This window comes from Myotis nattereri, assembly GCF_964212035.1.
Source record: "Myotis nattereri genome assembly, chromosome: 19".
Classification (NCBI taxonomy): domain Eukaryota; kingdom Metazoa; phylum Chordata; class Mammalia; order Chiroptera; family Vespertilionidae; genus Myotis; species Myotis nattereri.
In genome coordinates, this window is record NC_138095.1 from 19,726,556 (window position 1) to 19,752,952 (window position 26,397).

Here is a 26,397-nt window from a genome sequence, read left to right on the forward strand (position 1 = left end):
AGTGGGTAAGGTCACCTATGTCACAGATTTATTGCAGGAATCAGATGAGTCAGTGTGGATGTAAGAGTACTTTGACACCACAAAACATATATAAAATCCAGGCACCATTATAGCCACTGGGCTACGTTGCTATTTCCAGCATTATAGTCAGGATGAGGAAACGGTTGTGAATTTAGCCTAACACCATAGGACACAGTGGGTATAGCGAGGGAAGAAAACGGATGCAGACAGAGAGAGACAGAGAGATTGACGAGGAGTTGGCGAGAGCAACTGGGAAATTTGAAAGTGTAGGGAAAGGGAAGGGAGCTGCCACATTTTGGGGACTCCAGATGCAAAAATAAAAAAGATAGAACATCTGTTTTTACATGTGCAGCCAGTGTTGAGATCTCGGGAAAAGCCTTTCATGTAGCAATAATTGAACATTTCTGCCCCCGAATAGAATGAAGACGAGCTGCAGTGGGGGTGGTCCCTAGTTAGCTTTGACTTCAGAAGCCTCCTGTCAGAACTCACTCATCTCAGATGAGAAGAATGTTTAGGAGTTACCATCTGGGTCTCTGATCTGTTGCATATTATCTGTGTGATTTGGGGCAGCGTTTAGCTTCTTTGTTCTTCAATGTCTTTGCCTGTAGAACCTCCCTCATAGGGTTGTCCTAAGTATTGAATGACTCCGTGCGCTTGGATCACCTGGGAAGGAATATGAGGGATAATGCATCATGGAAATCCTGGAGCAGGAGGAGGGCTGGCTGTGCTGGAAGGGCCCAGCCATCTGCTGGGGAAGATGCCTCGGGCTCTAACTGTGAATAGTGTGGACCATTGCACTGGCCCTGTGCTCAGTGGTCACAGAAGCACTGACCTGCTCAGGACCCAGAAGTCTGACATATCTAATATTCTAAGGCTCTAACCAGTGGTTCTCAACCTGTGGGTCGCTACCCCTTTGGCGGTCAAACGACCCTTTCACAGGGGTCGCCTAAGACCATCCTGCATATCAGATATTTACATTATGATCCATCACAGTAGCAACATTACAATTATGAAGTAGCAATGAAAATAATTTTTTGGTTGGGTCACAACATGAGGAACTGTATTTAAAGGGCCAGAAGGTTGAGAACCACCACAATCCCATGAGACTTCTGCTGCCAATACCAGAAATTGCCATCCATAACCCATCACACCCAGGCCATGCATGTGTGTAGACTGGGGCAGGGAGCGGGGACAGGCACAAAAACTCACCCCACCCTTGCCAGGGACCCCACCCTGATGGCTCCCGTTTTTTCTGACGTGTCCATCTGGTCTTCCCTCCAGGTGCACCATTGACAACCGGGTCACCCGTGTGGCCTGGCTGAACCGCAGCACCATCCTCTACGCCGGGAACGACAAGTGGTGCCTGGACCCCCGCGTGGTTCTCCTGAGCAACACCCAAACCCAGTATAGCATCGAGATCCAGAACGTGGATGTGTATGACGAGGGCCCGTACACCTGCTCTGTGCAGACGGACAACCACCCCAAGACCTCGCGGGTCCACCTCATCGTGCAAGGTAGGCGGGGTCTGGCTGGGCGGTCTGAGCAGGCAGCTGGAGAGCCTGTCAAACATTTTGTCTGTGATCCTCAACAGAAATGGGTTCTGTCTGTCTGTCCCATCCAGCCAGGACACCTTCTTAATTGTCATCTTGCCATCCGATGGGAAGTTTTCAAATCATTTTCCCATTGAATAGGACTAGGATTTTTTTGGCTTTTGTTCCAATAATATATTTTTTCAGAAAATTCTCCTCTAATTATTGCTTTTCTTGGCCGTTTTTCCTCCTCTTAAGATTTTTCAGTTCCTTCCAATTCTAAGCCCACTTGATTGGAAGAGCAGCATTTCAGTTCTGGCCCTGTCTCCCTGCCACACCCTCACGCGGCCTTCAGAGAAAGCAGAGCCCAATATAGGGGCGCTGGCAGCTACCCGGAAGCATCCTGTACCCCACCTCCATCGTTTTCCGCTCACTTCATCTTCCCTCACCTCCCAGCCCCAGGGTTGTTCTCCCCGGCTCCGGTTCACTTAGTTTGGGTTGTGCCCCTGAGCCCCAGCTTTGGGAAGCTGTACATTCGTTTCCTCCTTGGGTCTCTCTTGGTTGTGCTCTCTCCTTGATGCTCAGGCCCTGGGAATGGTGTTCGCCTCTTCCCCACCAAGCAGAACCGGTCCCGGGGCATTCAGACAATACTTAGCCACGGTGATGCATCCCTAACTAGCGTGGAGGACCTCGGAATCAGACTCGGCCGCTTTCTGGCTGTGAGACTTGGACCCGGTTTCTAACCGAGCCTCAGGACTTCCCTCTGTGCAATGGGTCCGTGTCGTGAGAAGCTGTGGGGAGGCCCACCTTTTACGTGTGTTAATGTGCAGAATGCTCAGAAGAGGGGCTGGAACATAAGATGCTGCTTAAGTGATAGCTATTCATTAACCTACTGTTGTTTTTTAAAAAAATTTTAAGACAACTTTTACAGTGGACCAATTCCTTGCTTTATGCTTCAGCCCTTGAGCACAGAGCCTGGCTTCTCTGTGGCTGCTTCTTTCCCAGTTTGCTTCACCTGCCCAAATGGCAGGTTCAGGCAATAAACTTCCCTTTCAGAGGCTCCTTCCCCTGCCCCACCTTGTCTGTGCCCAGGGAGTGTAAGGAGACCTTGGGTGGAGAAAGGTGGCTCAAGAAGGAAAAAAAGCAAAGGAGCTGGAAGAATGAAGGGAAAGCTGGCTGTGGGAAGGCAGGGTGCACGTGGATTGTGGGCAGGAACTGTGAAGAGCGGGACAGTGTGACCAGGGATGCGGAGAACACACAACGGGAGTGAGAACAGCGTGGGCCCTGGATGGGACAGGGAGTCACACCACTGGGACATCGGAGCCCTCCAGGTGTGGCCAAGCTGCGTCAAACCAGGTTGTTTATTTTCTTACTCTTTATTTCCAAAAGGAAATTTTTCTTTCATTAGTTGTATAAAGGAATATTTTTCCAACTGCTGGATGCAAACAGCAGTTTTTAAAGGAAGTAGAATTGCATAGAAGCTATCAGAGTGTATTACAAACAACCAAATAGGTATTATTACATAAAATTCTGTATCATTGAAAGTTTTTAATGTAAAAATGCATGTTTATTGTAGATAGTTGGCCAGAAAGCTTGAGAATCCCTATTGTCTGAGGAGTTTCCCAGAATGCCCCAGTGGCATCATTTACATCTATACCAGGTGGTGCATTTGAAACCATTCCCCAAGCCCCAGGCTGTCCCCCATGCATGTACTGTTGAGAGTGGACTATCTAGCAATGACCATGACACCAGGGCAGGACTGTCACAGACATTTTCTGTAGGAAGCAGGGCTGTTATGAACTGGAGAATGGAAGGGATAGTGATGAATTTAGAAGCCTCCTTGAAAATAGGCATCATATTTTTGTAATTTTTTTTTCTTACGCTTATATGCTCCTGCCCTAAAGTAAGTGCCTTATCCAAAGGGAACATGTAGTAAATGCTTATCGAATCAAATGGCAGGAAATATAGCTCCGAGGTCTTACATAGAGTTACAGAGAGAAGGTTGGATATGTGGAGGATAGGGAGATGGGAGGAGAGGAGGGGAGGGGCCCTACATCAATTTTCGTTCATGTCCAAGCTAATGGAAAACGTCTAATCCCCAGTGAGGTGTTCCCATCCGTGAGTTGGCGAGGTGCCCTCTTAGCCTGACACACCACCTCAAGTATCGGAATCTCATCTCAGGCTAATTTTCGAATGCTGATGGGTGTATTGATCTGGAGACAAGCTGGGATAAAAAAGGCACTGGTCTTGTACACAGACTCAGCCCAAGCTAATCCGCTGTCGATATGCCTGGCCTGGGCATTATTGACACTCTAATGAATAGAGGACCATCGTTTTCCAGGGCCAACCTGTTCCCCCTCTTTAAAGCAACCAGACAAACTAAATAGAGGCCGACTCCCCTGTTTCTGTATTGGAAAGAGGATGCATCACCATCCGGGATTAAATATAATATATATTTATCTTGGGAGCTTTTATTGTACCGAGCAGGGAGCCTGGTTCCCCTGCTGAAGCTGACTGTCTGGATTCTGTCGAAATTGCTCCTCAAGCCAGAGTGGGAGGCAGCTGGAGTGAAAGTTAGGCATGTTACGTCTTCAAAACGGTATTATGATCATTAAACACACACACACACACACACACACACACACACACACACACACACACAGCAGGAAAAAGGAGTAAGCTGAAACTCTGCCCATGAGTCTGTGCATTTATGTATACGCAGCCAGCTTTGTATGTAAATAAACCCACACAGAAGGAAGGTAATGCGTTTCTGTCGTATCCCGAGAGCTGCTGAGGGCTGGGACTGTATCTTTCTCTTTCCTCTCAAGCACGCCTCCATCCCACTTGTTCTTCGTGCTCCATCTTCTCTGTGTCTGTGATCCGACATGCATGGTTCTTGCCGAGAGCCAGGATCCATCCTTGCATCTGCCTAAGAAGCAGACCCTTTGCCCAGTGCATGCTCCCATCATGCCTCACGCATCCATGCAGCTGTGACCACTGGGAAACAACCCTGGTAATGCTAGACTGGCCACGCACAGCCTGTGAGGATGAATAACAAACTGCCCCAGACGAGCTGGTTCCCATTCATGGACAGTGTTTGCCCCAATCGTCCCCAGAATTCAGCCGCCCAGAGTACGGCTGCTGCTGGCTGCACCCTGATGGGCACTATTGCTGTGGGTCTGGACACACCTGCATGGTGGGTCCTCCTTCCCTGTGTTGGCTGATTAGATATTTTTTTAAAATATGTTTTTATTGATTTCAGAGAGGGAGAAAGAGATAGAAACATCAGTGATGAGAGAGAATCATTGATCGGCTGCATCCTGCATGCCCCCTAACTGGGGATTGAGTCTGCAAACCGGGCATATGCCCTGACCAGGAATTGAACTGTGATTTCCTGGTTTGCACAGGTTGACGCTCAACCACTGAGCCACACTGGCTGGGCCTGATTTGACATTTAGATAGGATTCAGAAAGGACCTGCACAGGAGTCAGGTGGTCCGCTTACACGGTGGCTGGCTTCCCCAGTGCAGCTGAGTCCCGGGCTGTTGGCCCGTGCAAGTGCAGCAGCGATGGGCCAGCAGCCTTTCCTGGGTTCCTTGCTTCAGATCTTCAGCTGTGAGTGGCACCTGCAGTCCCAGCCTCGGGACAGCCTTTCACTGGTGGTGCGATCTGGGTTTGTACTTAGAATATTTTAAGATCTGCTGATAATACTTCATACCCTTGTAGTAAGGGAAAGGGGAAATGCTTATTGCTTTTTTTTTTTTCAGTGGGTCAGCTCTTTTTTTCTCACTGCCTGTGGCTATCGGACTGTATCCTCCCTTTGATTTTTAGGAAAATAGCTCAAAGGCCACCTAGTGGGCCACATGGTTTCCCAAGGTCCCAGCAGGGCTGGAGAATGGACTGGGGTCCGTCCGGCCTGGGCTACAGAGGATTGCCCCTGCAGAAGGCAGCATGGGAGGATGGAGGGACAGTGATTAAGTAGAACAGGTAGAGTATGGGTGCGTCTCACAGCACAGAGGACTCAGTGTGCCTGGCTAGGGGTGTGGGACGAGCCTGCAGGAAAAAGGTGATGTGCTTGTGACTTGCACGGGTCGGCATGACAGGAGCAGGTTCAGGGCTGCAGACAGAGCCCAGAGGTGCATGTGGGGCAAGTCTCCTGGGCAGGACAGGGACAGGGACAGCCTTGGGGAGGAGAGTGGCCCTGGGCCTGTGTGGAGGGAGATGGAGGGGAAGGAAGAAGGGGCTGGTGGCAGGAAGGGGGAGGTGACTTGAAGACTGAACTGAGTAGCTACTCATCATAGTGTCCATTTAAAATTAAATGTAAATGAGCTAAAACCATACTTGCCTCATTTCAAATGCTTCAGTAGCTGCATGTGACCAGTGGTACAGCGTTAGACAGTACAGACATGTAATATTCCCATCACAGTAGAAAGCTCAACTGGGCAGTGCTGTAAGTGACTGTATCCTGGCCCAGTGGCTCAGTTGAAGCATCATTCCTTACACCCAAAGTTGTGGGTTCAATTCCCAGTCTGGGCACATCCAGGTTCAATCCTGGTTGGGGTGCATACAGGAGGCAACCAATCGATGTTTCTCTCTCACATCCATGTTTCTCTCTCTCTCTCTCTCTCCTCTAAACATATCCTCAGGTGAGAATTAATAATAATAATAAGTGATTGCCATTATATTCCAACAGGAGTTAAAGCAAGAGGGGGATTCACTGACCCGAAGGGCCAGGTGTGCTGTAGAAAGGAGTGGAGTTTTGTGGAGAAGATGGAGATCTTTTAAAGACAGGAGGGAATTGTTTAAAACGATGGAGGGCTGGGTTCCTTTGTTAGCGAGGACAGAGAAGGGCCAGAGTCTGATGATGTAACTAGGGAAGAAGAGACAGAATTAGGGGACTGGTTGAATGTCCGGGGAGGGGTGGGGAAAGGTGGGAGTCCATTGAGACATTAAGATTTCCAGTCGGAGCGCTGGGAGAGGCGGGCACTAAGGCGTCCGGAGTGTCATCTGGGAATACATCCTGTGGCAGAGGTGCAGGGGTCAGGCACGTAGACTGTTGATTTTACCTTGAAAACTTCATTCAGAATGAGTTTGTGAGAGTAAGAAATACCACCCATGGATGTCCATGCCCACTGAGGCAGCTGAATATAATCTTTCAGGCCATGGCGAGGGAGCTCTCTCTAAGGTTCATTAAAACTCGGGCTGAGTGATTTCCCTGGCTCTGACCTCGGGGTGTTCTGCTTTATGAGCGTAATTAATAAGGAGCTGCTTCAGAGTCCAGCTGCGGGTTTCAACCCTTCACCCCTCCCCGTCCTGCTGCCGAGCCGGGCTTCTGGGACTATCTACAATGGCCTCACTCCTGTCTCCATTTTCCCTTGAAAGAGGACATAACTTGGAAAACCCAGAGTGAATGGAAAGCTCCATGGGCTTGAATCCTCTGACAAATTAAGGACAGTGCGGAAGGCATCGCAGAACCCTGACTGTATTTCTTTTTATTTATTTATTTTATTTTATTTTTTTCTAAATATATTTTATTGATTTTTTACAGAGAGGAAGGGAGAGGGATAGAGAGTTAGAAACATCGATGAGAGAGAAACATCGATCAGCTGCCTCCTGCACACTCCCTACTGGGTATGTGCCCGCAACCAAGGTACATGCCCTTGACTGGAATCGAACCTGGGGCCTTTGAGTCCACAGGCCGACGCTCTATCCACTGAGCCAAACCGGTTAGGGCCCTGACTGTATTTCTAAGAGCCCTGAGTGTGGAGGTGCTGGAGCTACAGAAGTGCCCTGAGGTCTGCAGGGATGGGGAAGGTACGCCTTGTCCAAGCAGAGGCCTGCTGGGACACCCGTGGCCTTCACCTCACTCACAGACATGTTTGCAGGACAGACAAGGCAGAATGCGGTTATGCGGTTCTTTAACACATGCGGATGTTGGGTGACAGTAGTAGCAGTAAAAGCTTTTGTTCTCTTTATTAGTTTTCCAGGCCCCAGCTAGGTCCCCGCTTTGTTACTGAGCATCTAACCACCCCTTCCCTTTTGTTTGGCATAAATGAGTTTTCCTATTTCTCCCTGAGCAGAATTAATCCGAAAATCCCTGCTATTGTTTGATAGTTAATCACCTGCCTTTTGGATCCAGTAGCTCTGAGTCTCCTGCAAAAGGGGGTGGCAGGCTGGTGTCTACAGGATGAGACAGGGACGAGAGAAAGAAGCCGGACTGCCCTGCATTCCCTCTGGTAGTGGAATTCCAGGGAGGGAGGGCCAGGCCTGGGAGATACCAGGCAGGCGGGTGCCACCTTTCACTGACCTTTGGCTGTCTTCCTGTTCTGAACCCTCTCCTCTTACCCACCTGCTATGTGCAATCCTGTTGCTTTCCAATCATGAATAATGAATTGACCTTGTCAAGCCAAACTCATTATTATGATGAAAGAATGGGAACAAAAAGTTTTAATTCCTAGACACCTACACTCCATAGCCTCCCCTCAACCCTGAACCTGAAAGAAAGGGAATTGGAAACAACATATCAGAGAGAATAATGGTCTCTAACCCTTACATTGAATGCAAGGATTTCCGTCTCAGCCAGGTCACCCAGAGCACAAGGTGTCCCCTGGCCTGCAGGCTCCCCAAGAGCCAAGGAGACCTTCACCAACTCATTTCCATTCTGGCTATATCTCTGCTGGGTCCATGGAGGAAAACATTGCCATCCAGCTCTGAACCAAAAGAAGCCACCTCCTGAGTACGTCTGTGTTCTTCCGGTGTCAGTAGCCACGGTGACAGCAGGTCCCTTTTGCCATCTCAAACTGCTTTCTCCATTCTCTCTCCTCTCCCCGCCCGATTCAGGAAATAGATGAAAATGCACATTCGACCTGGTCATAAGACCGTGCATCAGAATTCGACAGAACTTTCTAAAAGTCAGGAAATTAAATTCCACAAAAAATTAGAGTGTTCCCCAGCGCACCCTGGAGAATGCCAAAGAAGTAGGTAGGGCATTTTATCTGAAATGGATTTACAGAATTTAGGCAGCATGCAAATGAGGCAACTCAGTTTTACCTGGTGAATTTTAAAATTTTGCCATGCAGTTAACTGACAGTGGAGGGGCCAAATGCGTTTGTAGGTTCAGTAACGTTTCAGTAAATCCACAGAAACAGCATCTGTCTACAAAGCCAAGTAAAGCAGTCCTAGACTAACGTAATCTGAGCAAATTGCTGCAGTCCAAGTCCTATTGGGTTTAATAATGGCATTTTCTGTGTTTTCTGCTAAGGCTAGGGAAGGTCCTTAGATTTTCTCAGCGGTTTTGAAAACTTGGCACTTGCCTCCTGGTGCTGCCTGGGATGGGGTCCCTGTGTCCAAGCCATGCACACTCCTTATGGCTTTAGGGAGGCAGCCAGCTCAGCTGACTCTATTGCTTCACAATGAACACTTATAGGCGTCAGGCAGCCTCGCTCTAGGTAAGCAGTTAGAGGTCCCAAGGGACCGTCTGTAAGCAACCACCCAATTCTTATCCGGTAGGTGGTTTCCCCAGGGAGGCTGTGCTGCCTCGGATTTTAATGTCATAAGATTGAGAAAAGTGATTCTGATTCCTCCTGGAGCATATATTTCACAGCCTCCTGGTGAGGCACGATGCCATTTTGTTTGGGAGGAAAGGCAAACTTTACCTAAATGCATTTATTTCATTTTATTATTTTATTTATATTTTTTATTTCAGAGAGGAAGAGAGAGGTAGAAACATCAATGATCAGAGAGAATCATTGATTGGCTGCCTCCTGCATGCCCTACACTGGGGATCGAGCCCACAACCCAGGCATGTGCCCTGACAGTGAATGGAACTGTGACCTCCTGGTTTATATGTTGATGCTCAACCACTGAGCCATGCCCACCGGGCCTAGACTGCCCTCCCCATACCAGAAACCCCCTGTGGTTTGTTTAAGCTGAACTTTAAAGATCGCATGAGGTCTCTTTATGATCTCATGGTCCACTTGTGTAGATCTGACTAACCCTAGAATATGTCCAAAACAACCCTCATCACTACATTCCTAAAGCTTTCATTGGCCGCCCCTATAACGTGTGTATAAAGTGTTATCAAAGGCAGCATGATTTATCTGAGTGGCATGGCTGTTGCAGACTGTTAGGTCCTCAAAGGCCAGCAAAAGCCCGGGGCAATCCTCTTCTTGCTGAAATGGAAATGCCTAGCTTCTCAGGGCAGGGGGAGAAGTTGGTGACCAAGTCTCTCCATCTGGGGGGTCACGATGAGAACCGTCACTGGCACGTGTCGGTTGTAGGTAATCGTGTTTTGAAGCCAGGTACTGGGAACAAAAAGATTCAGCTAGTCCCTGCCCTGTCCAGCCGAAGAAACAACTATATTCCCAGATCAGACTCCCGCACCGTAGCTGGGTCAGGTGCTTATACATGCAAAGGTTAGGAACTCACCCAAGGGGACTGGTTGAATGTATCTGCAAGCTTAGGCAAAACCTAGAGGCTTGCATTTCACCAGGGTCTCAGTGGTGAGTAGGACTTTTCAGGGAATGCGGAGAAGAGAAGGCATCTTGGACTGGAGCGAGAGGATGTTCAAAGCTTGAAAGTCTGAACATGTATGACACGTTGGAGGAAGAATGAGGACCCAAAGTGTTCCTGGGGTGAAATCACTGGACATACAATCAGAAAGACAGGCTGTGTCTAAGTTGTGGGTGGCCTGTGGGGCACTGTTGGGAGCACAATGGGAAGCAGGAGGCTGTGGGTAAGGTACATCTTCAACACAGGCTTGGTTTTCCACTTCTCCTCCTCAAGGAAAGCTGCATTAGATTGTCTTGGCAAAGGACTAGTATCCAGAAGGCTATTTGTTTAGTAGAAAAGGACAGGTTCCGAATGAGGGAGGGAGAAGTATTGGAAGAGTACAGTGGGGCCTTGACTTACGAGTTTAATTTGTTCCGAGACCGAGCTCGTTAAGGAGCTCGTTAACTCAAATTACTCTATCAACTCAATGCAAAAAATTGGCCGAGAGACAGCTGGTATCTCAAAAAACTCATTAGTCGGGACACTCGTAAGTCAAGGCCCCACTGTATATCTAAACCCAGCTGTGGCTAGGTCCCGTGCACAGTAAAGACACAAGGCGGCCGAAACCGGTTTGGCTCAGTGGATAGAGCGTCGGCCTGCGGACTGAAAGGTCCCAGGTTCGATTCCGGTCAAGGGCATGTACCTGGGTTGCGGGCACATCCCCAGTAGGAGATGTGCAGGAGGCAGCTAATCGATGTTTCTCTCTCATCGATGTTTCTAACTCTCTATCTCTCTCCCTTCCTCTCTGTAAAAAATCAATAAAATATATATTAAAAAAAAAAAAAGACACAAGGCGGAGGGACTACCAAAGATTCCTTGTGTTGAATGAGCTAAATTATATATTTAATAATTGCAGTTACATTTTCCCCCACAGTCCAGTTAAAGGTGCATTTCTTTGTACACTAGCAAATATAGTACACGTTACCAGGGATTTTGTTTTGTTTGTTTTTAATCCTCACCTAAGGATATTTTTCCATTGACACATGGATTGGTTGCCTCCTACACATGCCCTGATTAGGGCCTGCAACCAAGGTACATGCCCTTGACCTGAATCGAACTCGGGACCCTTCGGTCCACAGGCCATTGCTCTATCCACTGAGCCAAACTGGCTAGGGCCATTACCTGGGCTGTTGGCTCTGTCTTCATTGTGATGATTGTACCGGAGAAGGACAGGATAAGACAGAGGATAACAGGGCTGCAGGAGGGGCCCACTGTTCACAGCAGCCACCTCTGGCTGTACCTGCGCGCCCACCTGCAGATGCCGAGACGCAGTGTTCAGATGTCTTCAGGCTGATTTATGTAGGCTCTCAGGTGTCACCGCTTGGAGTATATCTTCAGATTTATATTCCTGTTGAGCATCACCCGTGGTAAATTAGTGTCTAGCGTCGGTACACCATCTAATTGGCTACCGCTGGAGTTGGCGGAGCACCGTACTCTTCTTCTTTGGAAAGATCTTCATTTCATGTTCTTTGAGAAAGGATTTATTGATTTAAAATTAGGACAGTTTAATTTGGTGGCATGTTTGCTTTATGTCTCAATTATATATTCATGTCTTTGTGGTAAACTCAGCTGGTAGGGAGATTAAGAATTCAAAACAGAGGATCCCGCGTGGCAAATGATGCTTTCTGCTGTGATTAATTGGGAATCTGCACCGTGAACCCGGCGTGGGCTCCCTCGGGGACTGAAGGGCCGAGTACAGAGCAGGGCATTTCGGGATTTAGGAGACCTGGATCCCAAGCTGATCTTGACAATAAGTACCTGGGAAATGACCGACTTCTTTAATCTATGTTAGATTAGGTGCGCTTTATAGAAAGGTTTTGATCTATCACATAATCTAATTTGAAGGAAAGTATCAGATAGACGCCGGGAAGCCGGGCACTGCTGCATATTAACATCCTTCATCTTTGCAACCGCTTATTAGCAATAAAGGCTGTCAGGCTCTGCTGTTTATCTTATTGTGACTCCTTTACACAGGCTTCATCCTCTGCACCAAGAATTCCTGTAGAGTCTGCGGCTGACATGGGTCCTCACTCCCAAGAATTTCCCTGGATCGTGTCCCCTTTTTCCCAGCTCGATTCCCTCCTTAGGCTCCAGGGTTCCTGGTTTCTTTTGTCCTGTGGACCGGTTGTTGTTCTTCCACTCCCCTGCTGTCACCCCCTTTGCTCTCAGCATTCCATTTGTACAGGTGTTATGGTGGTCTCAGCGCCTGGAACCTGGACCTCAGAGAGGCATTTGTGCTAATGCTGCTCTCACTCTCAATACCCAAACTGCCACGCCCTTTCTTCCTACCCCCAGAAAGGGAGATGAGAAATTTTGATTTTTTTTCCCCTTCAGCTCCTGCATAGCCTCCCATGCGTCAATTACTGATGATAAAAGATGGATGAGACTGGGCCCTCTGATCAGGACACATAATGTGGGTGGGGCAGCAGTTAACTATGAAAGGGAAGCTGCTGTCATAGAGCCATGGGAGAGAGGGGGGACTCAGACACCGGGGCCCCCAGCCTGAGGGTGGGCTTGGGGTCTGGGAAGGTCTTTTGAGATGGATGGTGGGACACTTTAGTTCGAAGGCGTTAAAATGAAAATAAAATAGGTAGTCTGCCCACGCCCACTCTGCTCTCCATAACCCACCCTTTCTCCACTCCCAGCTGAATGACCTTTTCAAACCCGAATCTGATGGTACTTCTAGGACTTCTGCTTAACAAGAGAGCCAATCCCTTGTGAAGGCCTGGGAGGAGCTTCATCTTCACTCCTGGTTCACGCCAGCTCCTGCCTGGCCAATCTCCTTTTATTTTACCCCCTCCTCTTTTCACTCAGTTAATCCTATGTATCCTTCAAATATTCATTGAAATATGCTTCCTTAGGGACGCTTCCTCACACTTGCTTTACCCCCCTCCCATCCTCCCCTGTCCGCCCCCCCCCCCCTCCGATTTAGAGCCATGATCTTGCATTTCTTGTTTCTTGCCACAGTTGGCATTTGTTTCTGTGATTAGCTGGTGATGGCTGTGAGCCTGAGGGCAAGAGCCTGTCTGCTTTCACTTGAGTGCCTGGGGCTCACAGCTACTTGTTGGGTAAGCTTTTTTTTTTTTTCTTCATTTTTTTAAAAATCATTAAGCCAAGTAATTCGGTGTGTGTTGGGACTGGCTATGGTAGGCGGAATAAGAATAAGGGTCACTCAAAGTTATCAGATTCTAATCCTTGGAATTGTGAACATTACTCATATGGTATCATCTCTGCAGATTAAGTTCAGGATTTGAGATGGGACATTACCTGGGGTTATCCAGAGGGGTCCTCCATGGGATCATGGGTAATTAATAAGGAGGAGGCAGAGCAAGACCTGATGCAGCGCACACAGAGAGAGGAGGAGGTGCGAATGTGGAGCACAGAGAGACATCCAAAGCCCCTGGAGTGCTGTGGCCATAAAACAGGGAGTGTCACCAGCCACTGGGAGCCAGAGGTCCCAGGAACAGGTTCCCCCTAAAGCATCCAGAGGGAGTTTGACCCTCCTAGCACCTTGGTGCCAGCCTAGTGGAACTGATTTGGGACTTTCCTGTCCCTAGAACCACAAGGGAATACATCTCTGCTGATTTAAAGACACGGAGTTTGTGGTAATGTTACATACAGCATTCACAGGAAACTTCTAATCCCTGATGGCTGAAAATCAGAAAAAGCTGGTATTCTAAAATGGCTAGAAATATAGGTTTGATCATTGTGAGATGAAGTGAGACTCACCTTTGTGGAAGACTATTTTTATTATTTCTTTTGAAAGGAATCTCTTTGGAGATCCTACACTAAGACTATACTTTTCTGATGTTGAAATAACTGTCCCTGGGTCCCCAGGGGAGGGGAGAAGCCACATATGATTTTAATGGAAGCAGACTGATGTTGCCTCACACTGAGCTGTGAGATGTGGCTGGGGAAATGAGGAAAAGAATTGAAGATAAAATTGCTAAGTGTTCTCTTGTTAACCGGGTATGGGGGCTACTGCCTGGACTTGACCTCTACTGTTTGTCTCACAGGCATCTCAAATGCAAACGGTACAAAATAGATCTCTTGAGTTCTAGCCATCTTCCCCACTGTACCCTCAACCTGGCTCCAAACTTACTCCCCCTGTGGTCTTCCCATCAGTCACTGGCAACTCGTCTTCCCGTAGCGTGTGTCAAAGACCTCAGCATTGATCTTGACTTCCTTCTTCCTCCCATACTCTTTCTCAGACTTGAGTATACCCTGTTAGATTGACTGAATTTTGGAAATTTATCCAGAATCCTACCACTTCTGTCCACATTCATCTCCATGGCCCTGTCCCAAGCCAACATGAGGTTTAAACGATTCTACAGTTACCTACCTATGTGGCCCCCATTTTTCACCCTTGTCCCTTATTGTCTGCTCTTCACACTCAGCAGGAGTAATTTTTTACAGACTGACATTCCTCAGATCCATCCTCATAGTCACTGTCTCACTCAGGGGAGAACCTAAAATATTTACCATGCCTGAATCCTTACACCATCTGGCCCCAGCATCTCTCTGGTCTCCCTTCCTAATACGCTACCTCTTTCTAAACCCTTGCTACCCCTGGATGTTCTCACTATATGCCTAGGGAGCTCCTACCTCAGGGCCTTGCAGCCTCCTCTCCTGGTACCCATTCCAGGCTCCCTTGGGCTCCCCTCTTTTCTTTAGGTCTTTGCTCATAGGTCACCGTAAAGGAGAGGCCTCCCCGAACACCTATATGAAATAGATCTCCCCACCCCACCTCATCACTCCCTAGTATTTTTCTTACTTGTTTTTCTTCCTAACATAGGTCGCTTATGACAGGACGTATGTTTCTATCTTCAAAATTGTAGTCTGTTTCACTCCAATAGAACACATGTCCCATGAGGTTAAGGATTTGGCTTTGTTCATTGTTGAATCCAAGTGCCTAGAACAGGGTGTGGTACACAGTAGGCATTCAATAAATATCGATTGAACAAATGAATCAAAACGAGGGCCTGCCATTAAGTAAACTTATTTATTTATTTTTTACACCTACTCTGTTTCTTTGCTTGAGTGTGAGAGTGTGAATGTTCGGCTATTTCTTTCAAGATCATTGGGTCACCCTGTTCTCTGACCAGATGGCGTTAAGTTGGATTTCACACAGTGGGTTTTCCTTGCAAGGTAAAGAAAGGGAATAGTGCTTCAGACATAAGGATCAACCTGCAGCAGGAAGGGCTTGTGTGCCTCAAGTATGGGTCACTCCATGTGGTGGACTAGATAAAAAACATGAGCTTGTCGAAATGCCCAAGCTTGGAGAGCGGACAAGGTCCAGACCTCTGACTACCCAGGAAGCTCGGGTCTCACATGAAGGGGATGGGGAACCATAGGAGGCTTTAAGCAAGGAAATTGCATGAATTATTTTAGGAAGACCTTTGGCATCAGAATGGAGGATGGATCAGAGGGTGGGTGTTGAGACAGGGGCACTGAGAGAGAATGAGAACATGGCTTATACCATGTCCCTCTCTTCCTGACCTGGAGAGATGCCCTCTCCTGAAGGGCTGGACAAACAGTGCCTCAGAGGAGCTGACTGAGGCCAGAGGTCTGCACAGGCAGTTAGAGGGCGTTATTCCAGTTTCCCCTGATAGTCCAATTCCAGAGGGACCTGCATTCTTCTCAATGTGTGATTTGTCATAAAATTCAGTGTTTACACCTTTGCAAACATTTATGTTTATACACCTACAAAGGAGAAGGTGGAGGAGGAGGAGAGGAAGGAGGAGGAGGGAGAGGTTGACCACTTCCCAGACCAACTGGACCTGTATCGCCCAGGTCGGGGTGTGTGGGTGTGTAGGTGGGTTTAGAAAGCATAGGTCTGGGACCCAGCAGAGCTAAGGAATAGAGGCAAGTGAAAGTCAGATTGAGAACATTTCATATACAAAAGCCTCAATTATGTTCATGCTCCTTAGTAGGAATTGTGTCAAGTCAGGCGAGCAGGCCCGTTCCATGTTTCTATGTGAGCGTGGCTTTCATCTCTCTGAGCTTATTGCTGTATTGTTGTTCGAGTGAGATGTAGGAAACAAAGACACAGACACAAGCTGTTCACAGAGGTGGGTCAGTACAGTCTTCAGCTCATCTTCCCAATTTGTTTTAAGGTAGTTTCTAAAGCGCCATTAGGCTTTGATCCTTCTATGTGCGAAGACATGTCCAGCCCTCCCTTTCCTCTCCTTGGGCAGGCAGCATTCAGCCCACTCAGTTCTCAGTCAAGGCACATGTAGCCCTCTTCCGGGGCTCCGATGGCTCTGTCTCCCAGAGCCAGGATTAATGGGCTCAGGAATCACGTGATGGAAATGGGAGTAGGGACCCCTCACCATTACACCTACTGACCCAGGCGTAAAATGTTCGCTTCCTGTTCCCCCAACTTTATGCTATGTTGGCCTGTAGACCTTAATTTTAAGGGGAGGTATGTATCTTTCACCAGGGGATACAATAGTAATTCCACTGGGCTGGAAGTTAAGACTGTAGCCCAGGCACTTTGGGCTCCTCATGCCTCTGAGTCAATGGGCAAAAAAGGGATCTATGGTGCTGGCTGGTGTGATGGACCTGACTACCATGGGGAAATTGGACTGCTACTCCACAGTGGGGGTAAAAACACTATGTTGGAGTATAGGAGATCCCATAGGACAGGGGTCCTCAAACTTTTTAAACAGGGGGCCAGTTCACTGTCCCTCAGATCGTTGGAGGGCCGGACTATAGTTTAAAAAAAAAACTATGAACAAATTCCTATGCACACTGCACATATCTTATTTTGAAGTAAAACAAAACGGGAACAAATACAATATTTGTATTTGCATGTGGCCCGTGGGCTGTAGTTTGAGGACCCCTGCCTCAGGACATCTCGCAGTATTACCATGCCATGTGATAAAGCAAAAAAAATAAAAATAAATTACCTAGACCAACCATGTCAAACTCAAAGGCTAACATGGGCCAAATAAATGAGGCATGTGGCCCTCGGGCCACGGGTTTGACAAGCTTGAAAGGTTTCTATGCCAGGTGCTTGCTGAAGACAAAGAGAATACTGAGTGATCAGTGGAATAAGGTAGTTATGAATACTAATGACAACCATGTGACCAATTAAAGAAATGTGGACTGTCTGATTGTTATGGCTATTTCAGTAGTTCCTCCTGATTCTGAATATCTTTGTGTGTATATATGTACATAGGAAGCAAATACCTTTTTTTCTTTGATCTTTTATTTTTTTGTCATGTAGCATAAGATGTATTGACTTTATATCAGTATTTAAGTGTCATAACTCTGTATCATACTATTTAAGATACAGGATATCAGAAGAGTAAATATCACTCAAGGACTTTGCCTCCTTTTCTGGGAGAGATTTTCAGTTGTACCCAGGATACTTGTAGGTGGAGTTACGACCTTGTTATTGTCTGTATTTGGAGATTAAGTCTGATTTAAGAAGATACGTGTGAGTGCTACGTTCACAAGAAGTAGACTTGTGATTGTTAATTTTACTTTCCAGCTTGCCGGGGCTAAGAGATGTGCAGATAGCTCGGGTAATATGATTTCTGGGTGTGTCTGTGAAGGTTTTTCCAAAAGAGATTAGCATTCGATTCAGGTGACTGAGTAATGACCGCCCTCACCAGTGCAGGCATGGGCCATCCAATCTGTTGAAGGCAGAATACAATAGAAAGACAGAGGAAGGGCGGATTTGGTCTCTCTGCTTGAGCTGGGACATTCATCTTCTCCTGCCTTCAGATATTGGAGCTCCTGCTTCTCAGGCCTTCGGGCTCAGACTGGGACTTACACCATCACCTCTCTGGGTGCTCAGGCCTTCGGATTGGGGCTGGATTTCACCACTGGCTTTTCTGAGTTTCTAGCTTTCAGACTGCAGATTATAGGATGTCTCAGCCTCCACAATTGCATGAGACAATATCCTGTTATTTCTCCTTCTCAGGGAGCCCTGACCAATACAGATGACAAGTGAGTCTTCCACACTCAAAAGCTACCTTAGAATTAGAATAAGTGTGACTCTGTGGGTAATAGCTGATGATGCTGGGCAATGCAGGCATAGGCAGTCCATAGCACTCAGAAGAACAGGGAGCCCATTTGCCTGGCAACAGAAGTGAAAGAGAAGCAAGGTCATGACCGTATCTCCTGCCAAACACGTAGACACTCCTGGCTCACCTTTCAACCCAGCGCCTGGTTGAAGAAAGAAGCTTTTGTAACATAAGCTTGTTCCTCCTTCCTTCAAATGTCCATATAGTTTTTGCGATGAACCAGGAATCATGCTAAGACTCTGGGTGTAGAAGATACCTGTTCCCCACAAAATAATATTCCAGTGAGTGACAAGAGAAGTAAATAGTTCATTGTAGCACAGGGAAAGAGCTGTGGGGAGTGCTGGTCTTGCCTCTGAGAACCCAGGGGCACCCAAAAGGAAACTTTTCCTCAGCTGTGAATGGAATAGAATTATCTAGGTGAAGTAGGGAAGGTGAGCTATTCTAGACAGGGAACAACATCATCAGAGATTAGGAGATGAGCAGGAACATGCCCCATTCAGAGAACAGAAAAGCATTCCACAGGCGGGTCCTGGGAGGACGAAATAGAAGGTGGGAGGTGGGACCAGAGAGGGGAGCAGGAGCTGGATAAGAAGAGGGTTGGTGAGCCATGCTCTGGAGTTTGGATTTTTTCTTAAGGGCAAAAGATGCTCAAATTAGGGAGGTGCAGACCCTATTCAGGAGGATTTCCCATAGGGTTTTAGGTTTGATAAGAGGGTGTGTGGGAGCAAAGCAAAGACAAAGAGGCCCTCCATTGCTCCTCATTTTTATCTGTTTCATCCCTCACCCATGCCTACCCAGAGCTGCCCTGGGTTAAGAAGAGGCAATTTCAATGCCTAGCTCATGATCTGTAATTTAACCTCAAGCTGGGAATAAATCATAGACTGATTCCCTGACATGGTTGCAGGGAGCATTCAGAAGACCAGGAGAGCCATGTGGAGGTAGAGGCACGGGCTGCCCTTCCTGCCATGGGTACTTCCCTGCCTCTGTCCCTCACCATCTGTCTCTCCCAGGCCACTTTTCATCTGGTCTCACCAGCCACTTCGTTTTATTTCACCTTTACTTTTTGTTGTCTTCTGCCTGGGGCAGGTTTTCAGCTCTCCTCCTTTCTGTTTAATCTTGTTCTGTTTTACGCCTCGCACCCTCCAAGGGACCCACTATTCCCTGGCTTGTCACCTGGCCCATCTTCATTTAGACCTGCTCTCCTCATGACTCTCTATTCTAATGCTTGCCATATCTTCTCCCCTGCCCCTGACATTTTCATTCTTTCCCTTTCCTCTTCCTCTTTTTCCCTGGTCCCTTTATCCTCTGGCATCTCTCACTGCCCCCACCTCTGTCTTCTCTCCCAGTTCACGCTCCGTGCTCCCCAGCCTGTGGTCCCCTCTGGCCTTCAGTCTCCTGTCCATTAGAACTGTTCCCCTCCGAATGGCACTCAGAGGTTCGCCTTCCACACTAGGACCTCACATCAGCGCTGTGGGGAGGAACACACACTCCGATGCGCCTGGTTATTTATTTATGTCTCTTTCACCTAATAAGCATGCTGTGGAATTGAGCCGTGGTTCCCCTGAGGAGTCTGCGGTCAGCCTCTGTTGAAATTCACTCCCTGCACAGCGCAGAGAGAGAAGGTGGAATGTTTAAGATGTCTTTGTTGAGATTCAGACGTGGAGTCTATGTCCTTTGTCCCTATTGCCATGTGTATGTGCATGCCATGGTGTGTGTGTGTGTGTGTGTGTGTGTGGTGGGAGGCTCTTTCTATTTATGAGTGAGCTTCTTTCTATTTATGAGCCAGAAGGAACATGAAGTGGATCAAGGATGTCATGGACACGTGGTGTGTATGCAGAGCAAACGTGAAGAGCGTAGAGGGTTCCGCCCTGGGGCCGGGACTGCCAGGAAAACTTGGGGAGAGGGGCATTCCCAAAGGCCTGGTGCTTTATCTGAGTCAGGGAACTCTCCGCTGATCCCCTCTAGAGAGTGGCCAGGTGTAGAGATACTGATCATCTGAAATGTCTACTGAAAGAATGCCCTTGGTTGGCACAGCCCCGTCCTCATGAGGCTGAGCTCTGGCTCGGCTTTCTCGAACCTTCCTCTTGCTAAGTTCTGCTTTTTTTCAGAGAGCCTTGTCCTTTTCTTGTGGGGGGTCTTCCCTGTTCCCTCAGCAATGTTGATTTCATTGCATTTTCATAATACGTCATGCTTTAATGTAGTGTCTTTAGTGATATTTTACAAAGGACTAACATTGAGGCTTTTATAAATAAAATCATGATTACAGCTGCTCTGATGGCAGCCCCCGAGCTGTTTAATAGAGATATCAGTTTCTCAGTGTTGAAAATTTTCACCCAGAGCTCTCTATGGCCCACACCTTTCTTGTCTGTTGCTGCTCTATTTCGCTTGTTGTAGTCTTGACACAGCCATGTAGCACTTCTTACTTATCCCCATCAGAACTGAGCAGAGAGCAGCTCAGCCAGAGGTCCCTGTGCTGTATTCTGGGGAACATGACCTAGTTTCTTTAACCTTTTTTGACTCACTGAAGTCCCAAGCCCCATTTGGACCTGCAGTGTCAGTTTCGCAGTGAGTCAGTCCTCCTTGGCCTCCTCATGCTAAATGAGATCTCATTATGTTATCAATCTGCAGCAGCAACTTCTTCCGTGACATATGGATGTGAACTGATCACAACAGTTATTTGGAGCCTGGGGTTTCAGGATTGCAAACTTTGAGACCTGTGTGGACAAAACTTGGGTCGGTATTTAAGGGAATTGCAGCCCAGACAAGGGGAATGGGTAAAGGTCACTGTATAATTGACCATCATTTCTAGCATCAAGGGTACTTTCTGGAACCTGCCTGCTCCCTCACAATCCTGTGGCACTTTACCAGCAAGAGATGTGAGAGGGCCGTTGTCCTCAGCTATAGAGTGTCAATGACACGCTGAGCCATTCACAGGATAGGCCAGTGGCCAAACTGGGGTTTCTCCCTAGACATCCCTCAGGCCATGTTTGACCTTTACTCTCTCAACTCCCCACATAGCGTGCTCCCTTCCCATTCTTTTCTTTTTTTAATTGGTTTTTATTGGTTTCAGAGAGAAGAAGGGAGAGGGAGAGAGAGTTAGAAACATCAATGATGAGAGAGAATCATCGATTGTCTGCTTCCTGCACGCCCCCTATCAGGGATTGAGCTGGCAACCCCAGACTGGGAATCAAACAGTGACCTCCTGGTTCATAGGTTGACACGCAACCACCGAGCTACACCTGCTGGGACTTTTCCATTCTTTTTGACACACTTTACTCAGGCACTCATTCAATGCAAATTAGCTAAGCACTGGCTATGCACCAGTTATATGGCTGGCATGCACAATGACAAGCAAGGCTGACAAAGCCCCTTATTCCTTTTGGAGTCTGGGTTCTTCACTTTTCATTTCATCTTGCCTTGCCTCTCTCTCAAGCACATATTCTCTTCATAATTTACAGTTGTATTAAGGGTTTCTGAAGAAGTTTCCTAATTAACCAGGAGCAGTACACTGTTCTGTCTCAATTCGGTGTTTTTTTTAGAAAGCAAATGCAAGTAGCCAATCTGTCCATTACAAATGAGTTCATTCCTATTCAGGCAGCAGCTGTCACGTACCTTGCCTGAGGCTTCTTATGTTATGTGCAACATATTGGCTTTAGTTGTCTGTGCTTCTTCCCAGCCTCACTGTGAGCCCTAAGTGAATGGGAGACACAGTAACTCAAAATAATCCATTGTATCAAAATGGTGGCCATGCATATTTTGAGTAACAGGCAGCACAATCAACTTGTTCAAGGTAGATGCGTGACCCAAGTATCTAGGTCAGCAAGAAATAAAGAATGAAGCCTTTTTGTTCCCTTCGTTGGAAGAATAACTTCTAATGACAAGGGACTAACCAGAAATATTTACATTGCCATAAAAGATGCAGCATAATGAACTGTCTAAATCGTTTCTGTTTTCCTACAGCTCATAAGTACTTGGCAATCCACATAGTAATCAGAGAGGACTTGACATTCCAGGACCAATCTTCTCAAGATGCATTAAGCACTCAGTGACAATTTGCATCCCTACTAAGAACAAACCACTGTTCTTGGTGTTGCCTGTGCTCAGTAGGTGCATTCCACCGTAGTTCCTCATTGTATGAGGAGTTAGGCCAGAAACACTCATCATGTGTCACCTCTCTGGAATGTTCCTAATGAGTTACAATTCTAGGCCTATCCTCCCCGTCGCATTCTCCAAATAGATTGTGAACTTTGGAGGCCCTCTTGCATGGGTCAAGACGATCCTGGACTGCTAATTGAAGGCTGGCTTGGCCCATTGGTCCCCACTCTATTGGGTATCTCACATCACTCTCATTGGAATTCTGTGTTAGTTCTTTAATAAAAATGGCCAGCAAGCCCAGAGATAACAGAACAAGAATCAATGGGACCTGCGATTGTCTGCATGCCAGATGCTCTTGTCAGCCTGGCCGCCAATCCTTCCTGCCAACCCAACCTCCTCCGGGACCGAGACGTTTGAAAACAGTGCAGCAGCCTCATCTCCCGGGCAGTGTTTTTCTCCATCATTTGCTTTATTAAATATTGATTTTCTGTTGCATTATTAAACCTTAAGTCCAGAGCATAAATTCTGGCCTGATACTTTAATCTGGCTCTCCTCATTTTTTTGGCCTTCTAGAACTGATTTTCAGGCCAGCTCTCCTGGGGAATCTTTAAGTCAACTCAAGGCCTGAGAGAAACAAACCTGCTTGCAGGAAAGGGTGGAGCCCAGACTTGAGAAGTAGCTTGTCTCACCGGGGACCACAAAAAAGCCTGCGCCTGTGTACAGCAGATTTTCACTGTACCCTTGTTCCAGACACAGAAGCCTGTCCCCACTGGGATTCATGTGCTTGGAACAAGGGAGGTCTTCGGATCCACATGATGGAAACTGGAGCAGGCAAATGGTATGCTGTGCCAGACACCACACAGCTCTGCAGACATCACCTAAACCATTATTTGTCCACTCCCTTTTCTTTTGGTCTCTGCTATCCTAGGGCTTGAATTCTCGGTCCTAAATAGATGGCCCTTTGGCTTTTCACTTACTGTGCACCTCTGGCTCATTCTCATTTCCTCTTCTCCCTTTTCTCTCAGAGCCAGTGGATGAATGGTCAGCTATCTCAATATGTCATAGGATGGAGCCATCACACATTTTGTGAAACTCTTTTGGAGAGATGTGGACCTCTCTAGCCAGCCATGTTAGCTAGGATGGTCTCCAAGTTTAATTCCCCATCCCTTGAATAGCTTCCTAGCCTGGCACTGTCATTGGCCTAAGCCTAGGGGCTTGAGCCTGAGGATAAGAAGCAGAAGGATCATGATGTTCTCTTTGTCTTCAACAATGACAGATAAACAGAAGGGGGAAAATGGAAATACATATTCATGGGATTTCTCTGGCAGGACTGAACATGTAGCTGTCTACATGGATGTGTTCAGAGAGTTCTGGCCTCCTCCCTGTCTGGTCTCCGTTTATCCCAGCTTTCTCTCTGTGCCTTATTAGGTCCTGCATCTCCAGAAGTCTAGTGTTAAGAGATTATTCCAGGAACTGGCAGAGGCACTGGTAAAAGGCCAGGGATCAGGAGGAGTCTGAGCAGTGGCTCACTCAGGGATACGGAAGGAGCACAACGAAGTCAATCTGACCTCTGATACTTGCCAAATGTGAACCTTCCGCATGCCGTGGAGAGCTCCCTAAGCCCTGTGTGGCCACATGAGATACAATTTAAAAAATATTCTTGAGGAATATTTCACAGAAAATATGCGAAGGTCAAGGTGCCAGGGACTGTCTACTCTATTTCCTCCATCCTGCCTCCTATCACCAGCATCCTTAGGCCTCCAAAGAATGAGAGATATATTCTTGAAGATCATGGGAGTTAGAGGTCACATACAGTATATAGTCCTACAATTTTTCCCAAATCTGAATCTCTTCATAATAGCTAGGTAGGTAGGTAGATAATACTGGTCACTCATTTAAACACTGTCAGTGATGGAGAACTAGCTACTCAAGTAGGTCCTGTTTCCATTAGAAAAGCTCTAGCAATTTTTTTTTTAACATTAAGACAAAATTTGCCTGCCTCTAATGTCTGCCTCTTGGTTATTTCTACTAGAAACACATGGAATAGTTGAGTCCTATGTAGTAATAAAAAGTCCTTGGTTTTTAATTAAGATATATGAATTTTGAATCTTGCTGTGCATGGAAATTTCCACAAATTATAGCTCAAAATGGCGGAATATTAGCAGTTGCATATATTTCAGTTTGATATTTAATCGCTCTGAGTTCTAGCTCTTTTCATTTATAACAGCATGAATATAAGTACACATCAGGTTATTGTGAGGGGGATTGTAATTAGATGAAAGAATCAGTGTTAAAACAACATTCAGTATATTTTAAAATTCAAGTTGACATGTATTTGTAAAACTCCTACTGTGTGTCAGACACCTTGGCAAGTGCTGGGAATAAGAAAACAAATCATAAATGGTCCCTGACCTCACAGTGGGAACTATAATATAGGAAGATGCCCATGACACCCCTGAGGTCTCCTCTTCTACATAGTTCAGGCACGTTGCACGTTTCTGTCACGCACTCACCTCATTATATTGCAATTACCGCTTTACCCAAAAGATGGAACTCTTTTGAGGCCAAGTGTCATTCCCTGAATGTCAAGTATTTTTCTCAGTAAATGTGGGTTATTGAACGTGTTTCTAATTCTTCATCATTTCTTTCATGAGGGGCTCCAATGTATTCCTTTCTCTCTTCAGAGGTTGGCTAACTTTCCCCGGTCCTCACACCACTCTGTCTGGAGGCCAAGCAAGCACCCTGGCTTGCACCCAGTCACCTCGGCTGACCCCTTTGGTGGCCCTCCATGCACTCAGATGACCTCTATTTTTCCTTTGACTTTTTCAAATACAATATCTACCCAACAAATCTGTATCGTGGTTAAAAACCCATTTGTGTTAAAGAATTCTCTCAAATAGGAAAAGAAGGTTTATTAGAAAGATGGGAAAGACTTGGGGAAATAAGTGCAAGAGGAACAGGCTGATCCTGTAAAAAGCAACTACCCTTGGCATTTCCCCCGTGGGTTTCTCTTGTTGGGTCTCCCTGGTCTCTTTGTGCTTCTTTCTATACATCTTATGGTCTCTTGAGTCTCTAACTCAGGATGTCTTAGATCACCACTAATTTCATCTCATGTGTCGCCTTGGTCTGCTTGGTGCACACCCTAAAGAGCTTGATAAAACATAGTCAACTGGCTGGGTTTGGTGCCATAAGTCCAAATTATCAGGAATGTTTGCAAGTCTGTCTCCATTTGAGTCAGGTGGCCAGCCTTGATCCCATCAGCTATGGTGAGGTCAGGGTGGAGATTGTATCATATGTGATGCCATCTAATGTCTATTCTTCAGGGTTTGCCTATTTCAGAAAGTTAATATGGGAAAAGGTTTAGCAATCGACAGCTCTGTTACAGAGATTTTTTTGTTGTTGTAATGTCTGCAAAGTTAAACAAGGATGGTCTTCTCAGACCATCTCTGCCTCCCTCAGTTCTTTCATCTACCACAATCCCTTTCTGTCCAGGATATGTCCCGACCTAAGACACAGTCAGAAAATGTGCCCATGGCATATGAAGATTTTCTTTGAAAGACCAGAGTTGGTGAAAATGTGTCCAGTGGCTAGAAATCACTATAGCTTGAAATGCTGTGGCCTCAGAGATGAATGAGACTATTACAATCTACTGAAATGTCAATAATTGAATTCAGGAACAGTGTGGGAAAGGCCAGCCATGTTCTGTGCGAACTCCCAATTCTCCCCTGCACGCAACCTCACAAGATGTATAATTTCCCATTTATACATAGTGGAGGGCTTCAGGTCACATGGGAACCTAGCCAATGAGTTGAGGACCCAGGATGCCTGGGCTATTTCTGTCTCAAGTTATTTTGATTTTTCCGTTTGATGCTGTCAGAAACTTAAGAACTGATCATTTGTGCTGGAAATAGCACAACTTCTGCCCTTTGTTTTGATCGCTTTTGCCATCTTTGATTGGTGAATTTGATTCCTGGCCACAGAAAATTACATTTGTGTCAAGAGCATTCTGAGCAGATCAATATAAGAGGAAACCAGGCAAGATCAATTGTAATACCAAAGGACTGGCATAAAAAGTCATGTAACTCACATGCCATCCTGTAACTTTCAGTGGCTCAATGTCCCCCAGGTTCTTCATCACAATTCATTAAACCTCACAATACCCCATGT

At 46.7% G+C, this 26,397-nt stretch overlaps 1 protein-coding gene across 4 annotated transcripts in view; it reads left to right on the forward strand.

Moving 5' to 3' along the window:
• NTM (neurotrimin) overlaps positions 1 to 26,397 on the forward strand; it is an 857,156-nt gene that overhangs the window by 682,782 nt on the left and 147,977 nt on the right. For all 4 annotated transcript variants that reach the window (XM_081113622.1, XM_081113623.1, XM_081113620.1 and 1 more), the window contains exon 3: positions 1,303 to 1,535. In XM_081113622.1, the coding sequence (XP_080969748.1) occupies positions 1,303 to 1,535 (233 nt within the window). The remainder of the gene's footprint in view (positions 1 to 1,302; positions 1,536 to 26,397) is intronic.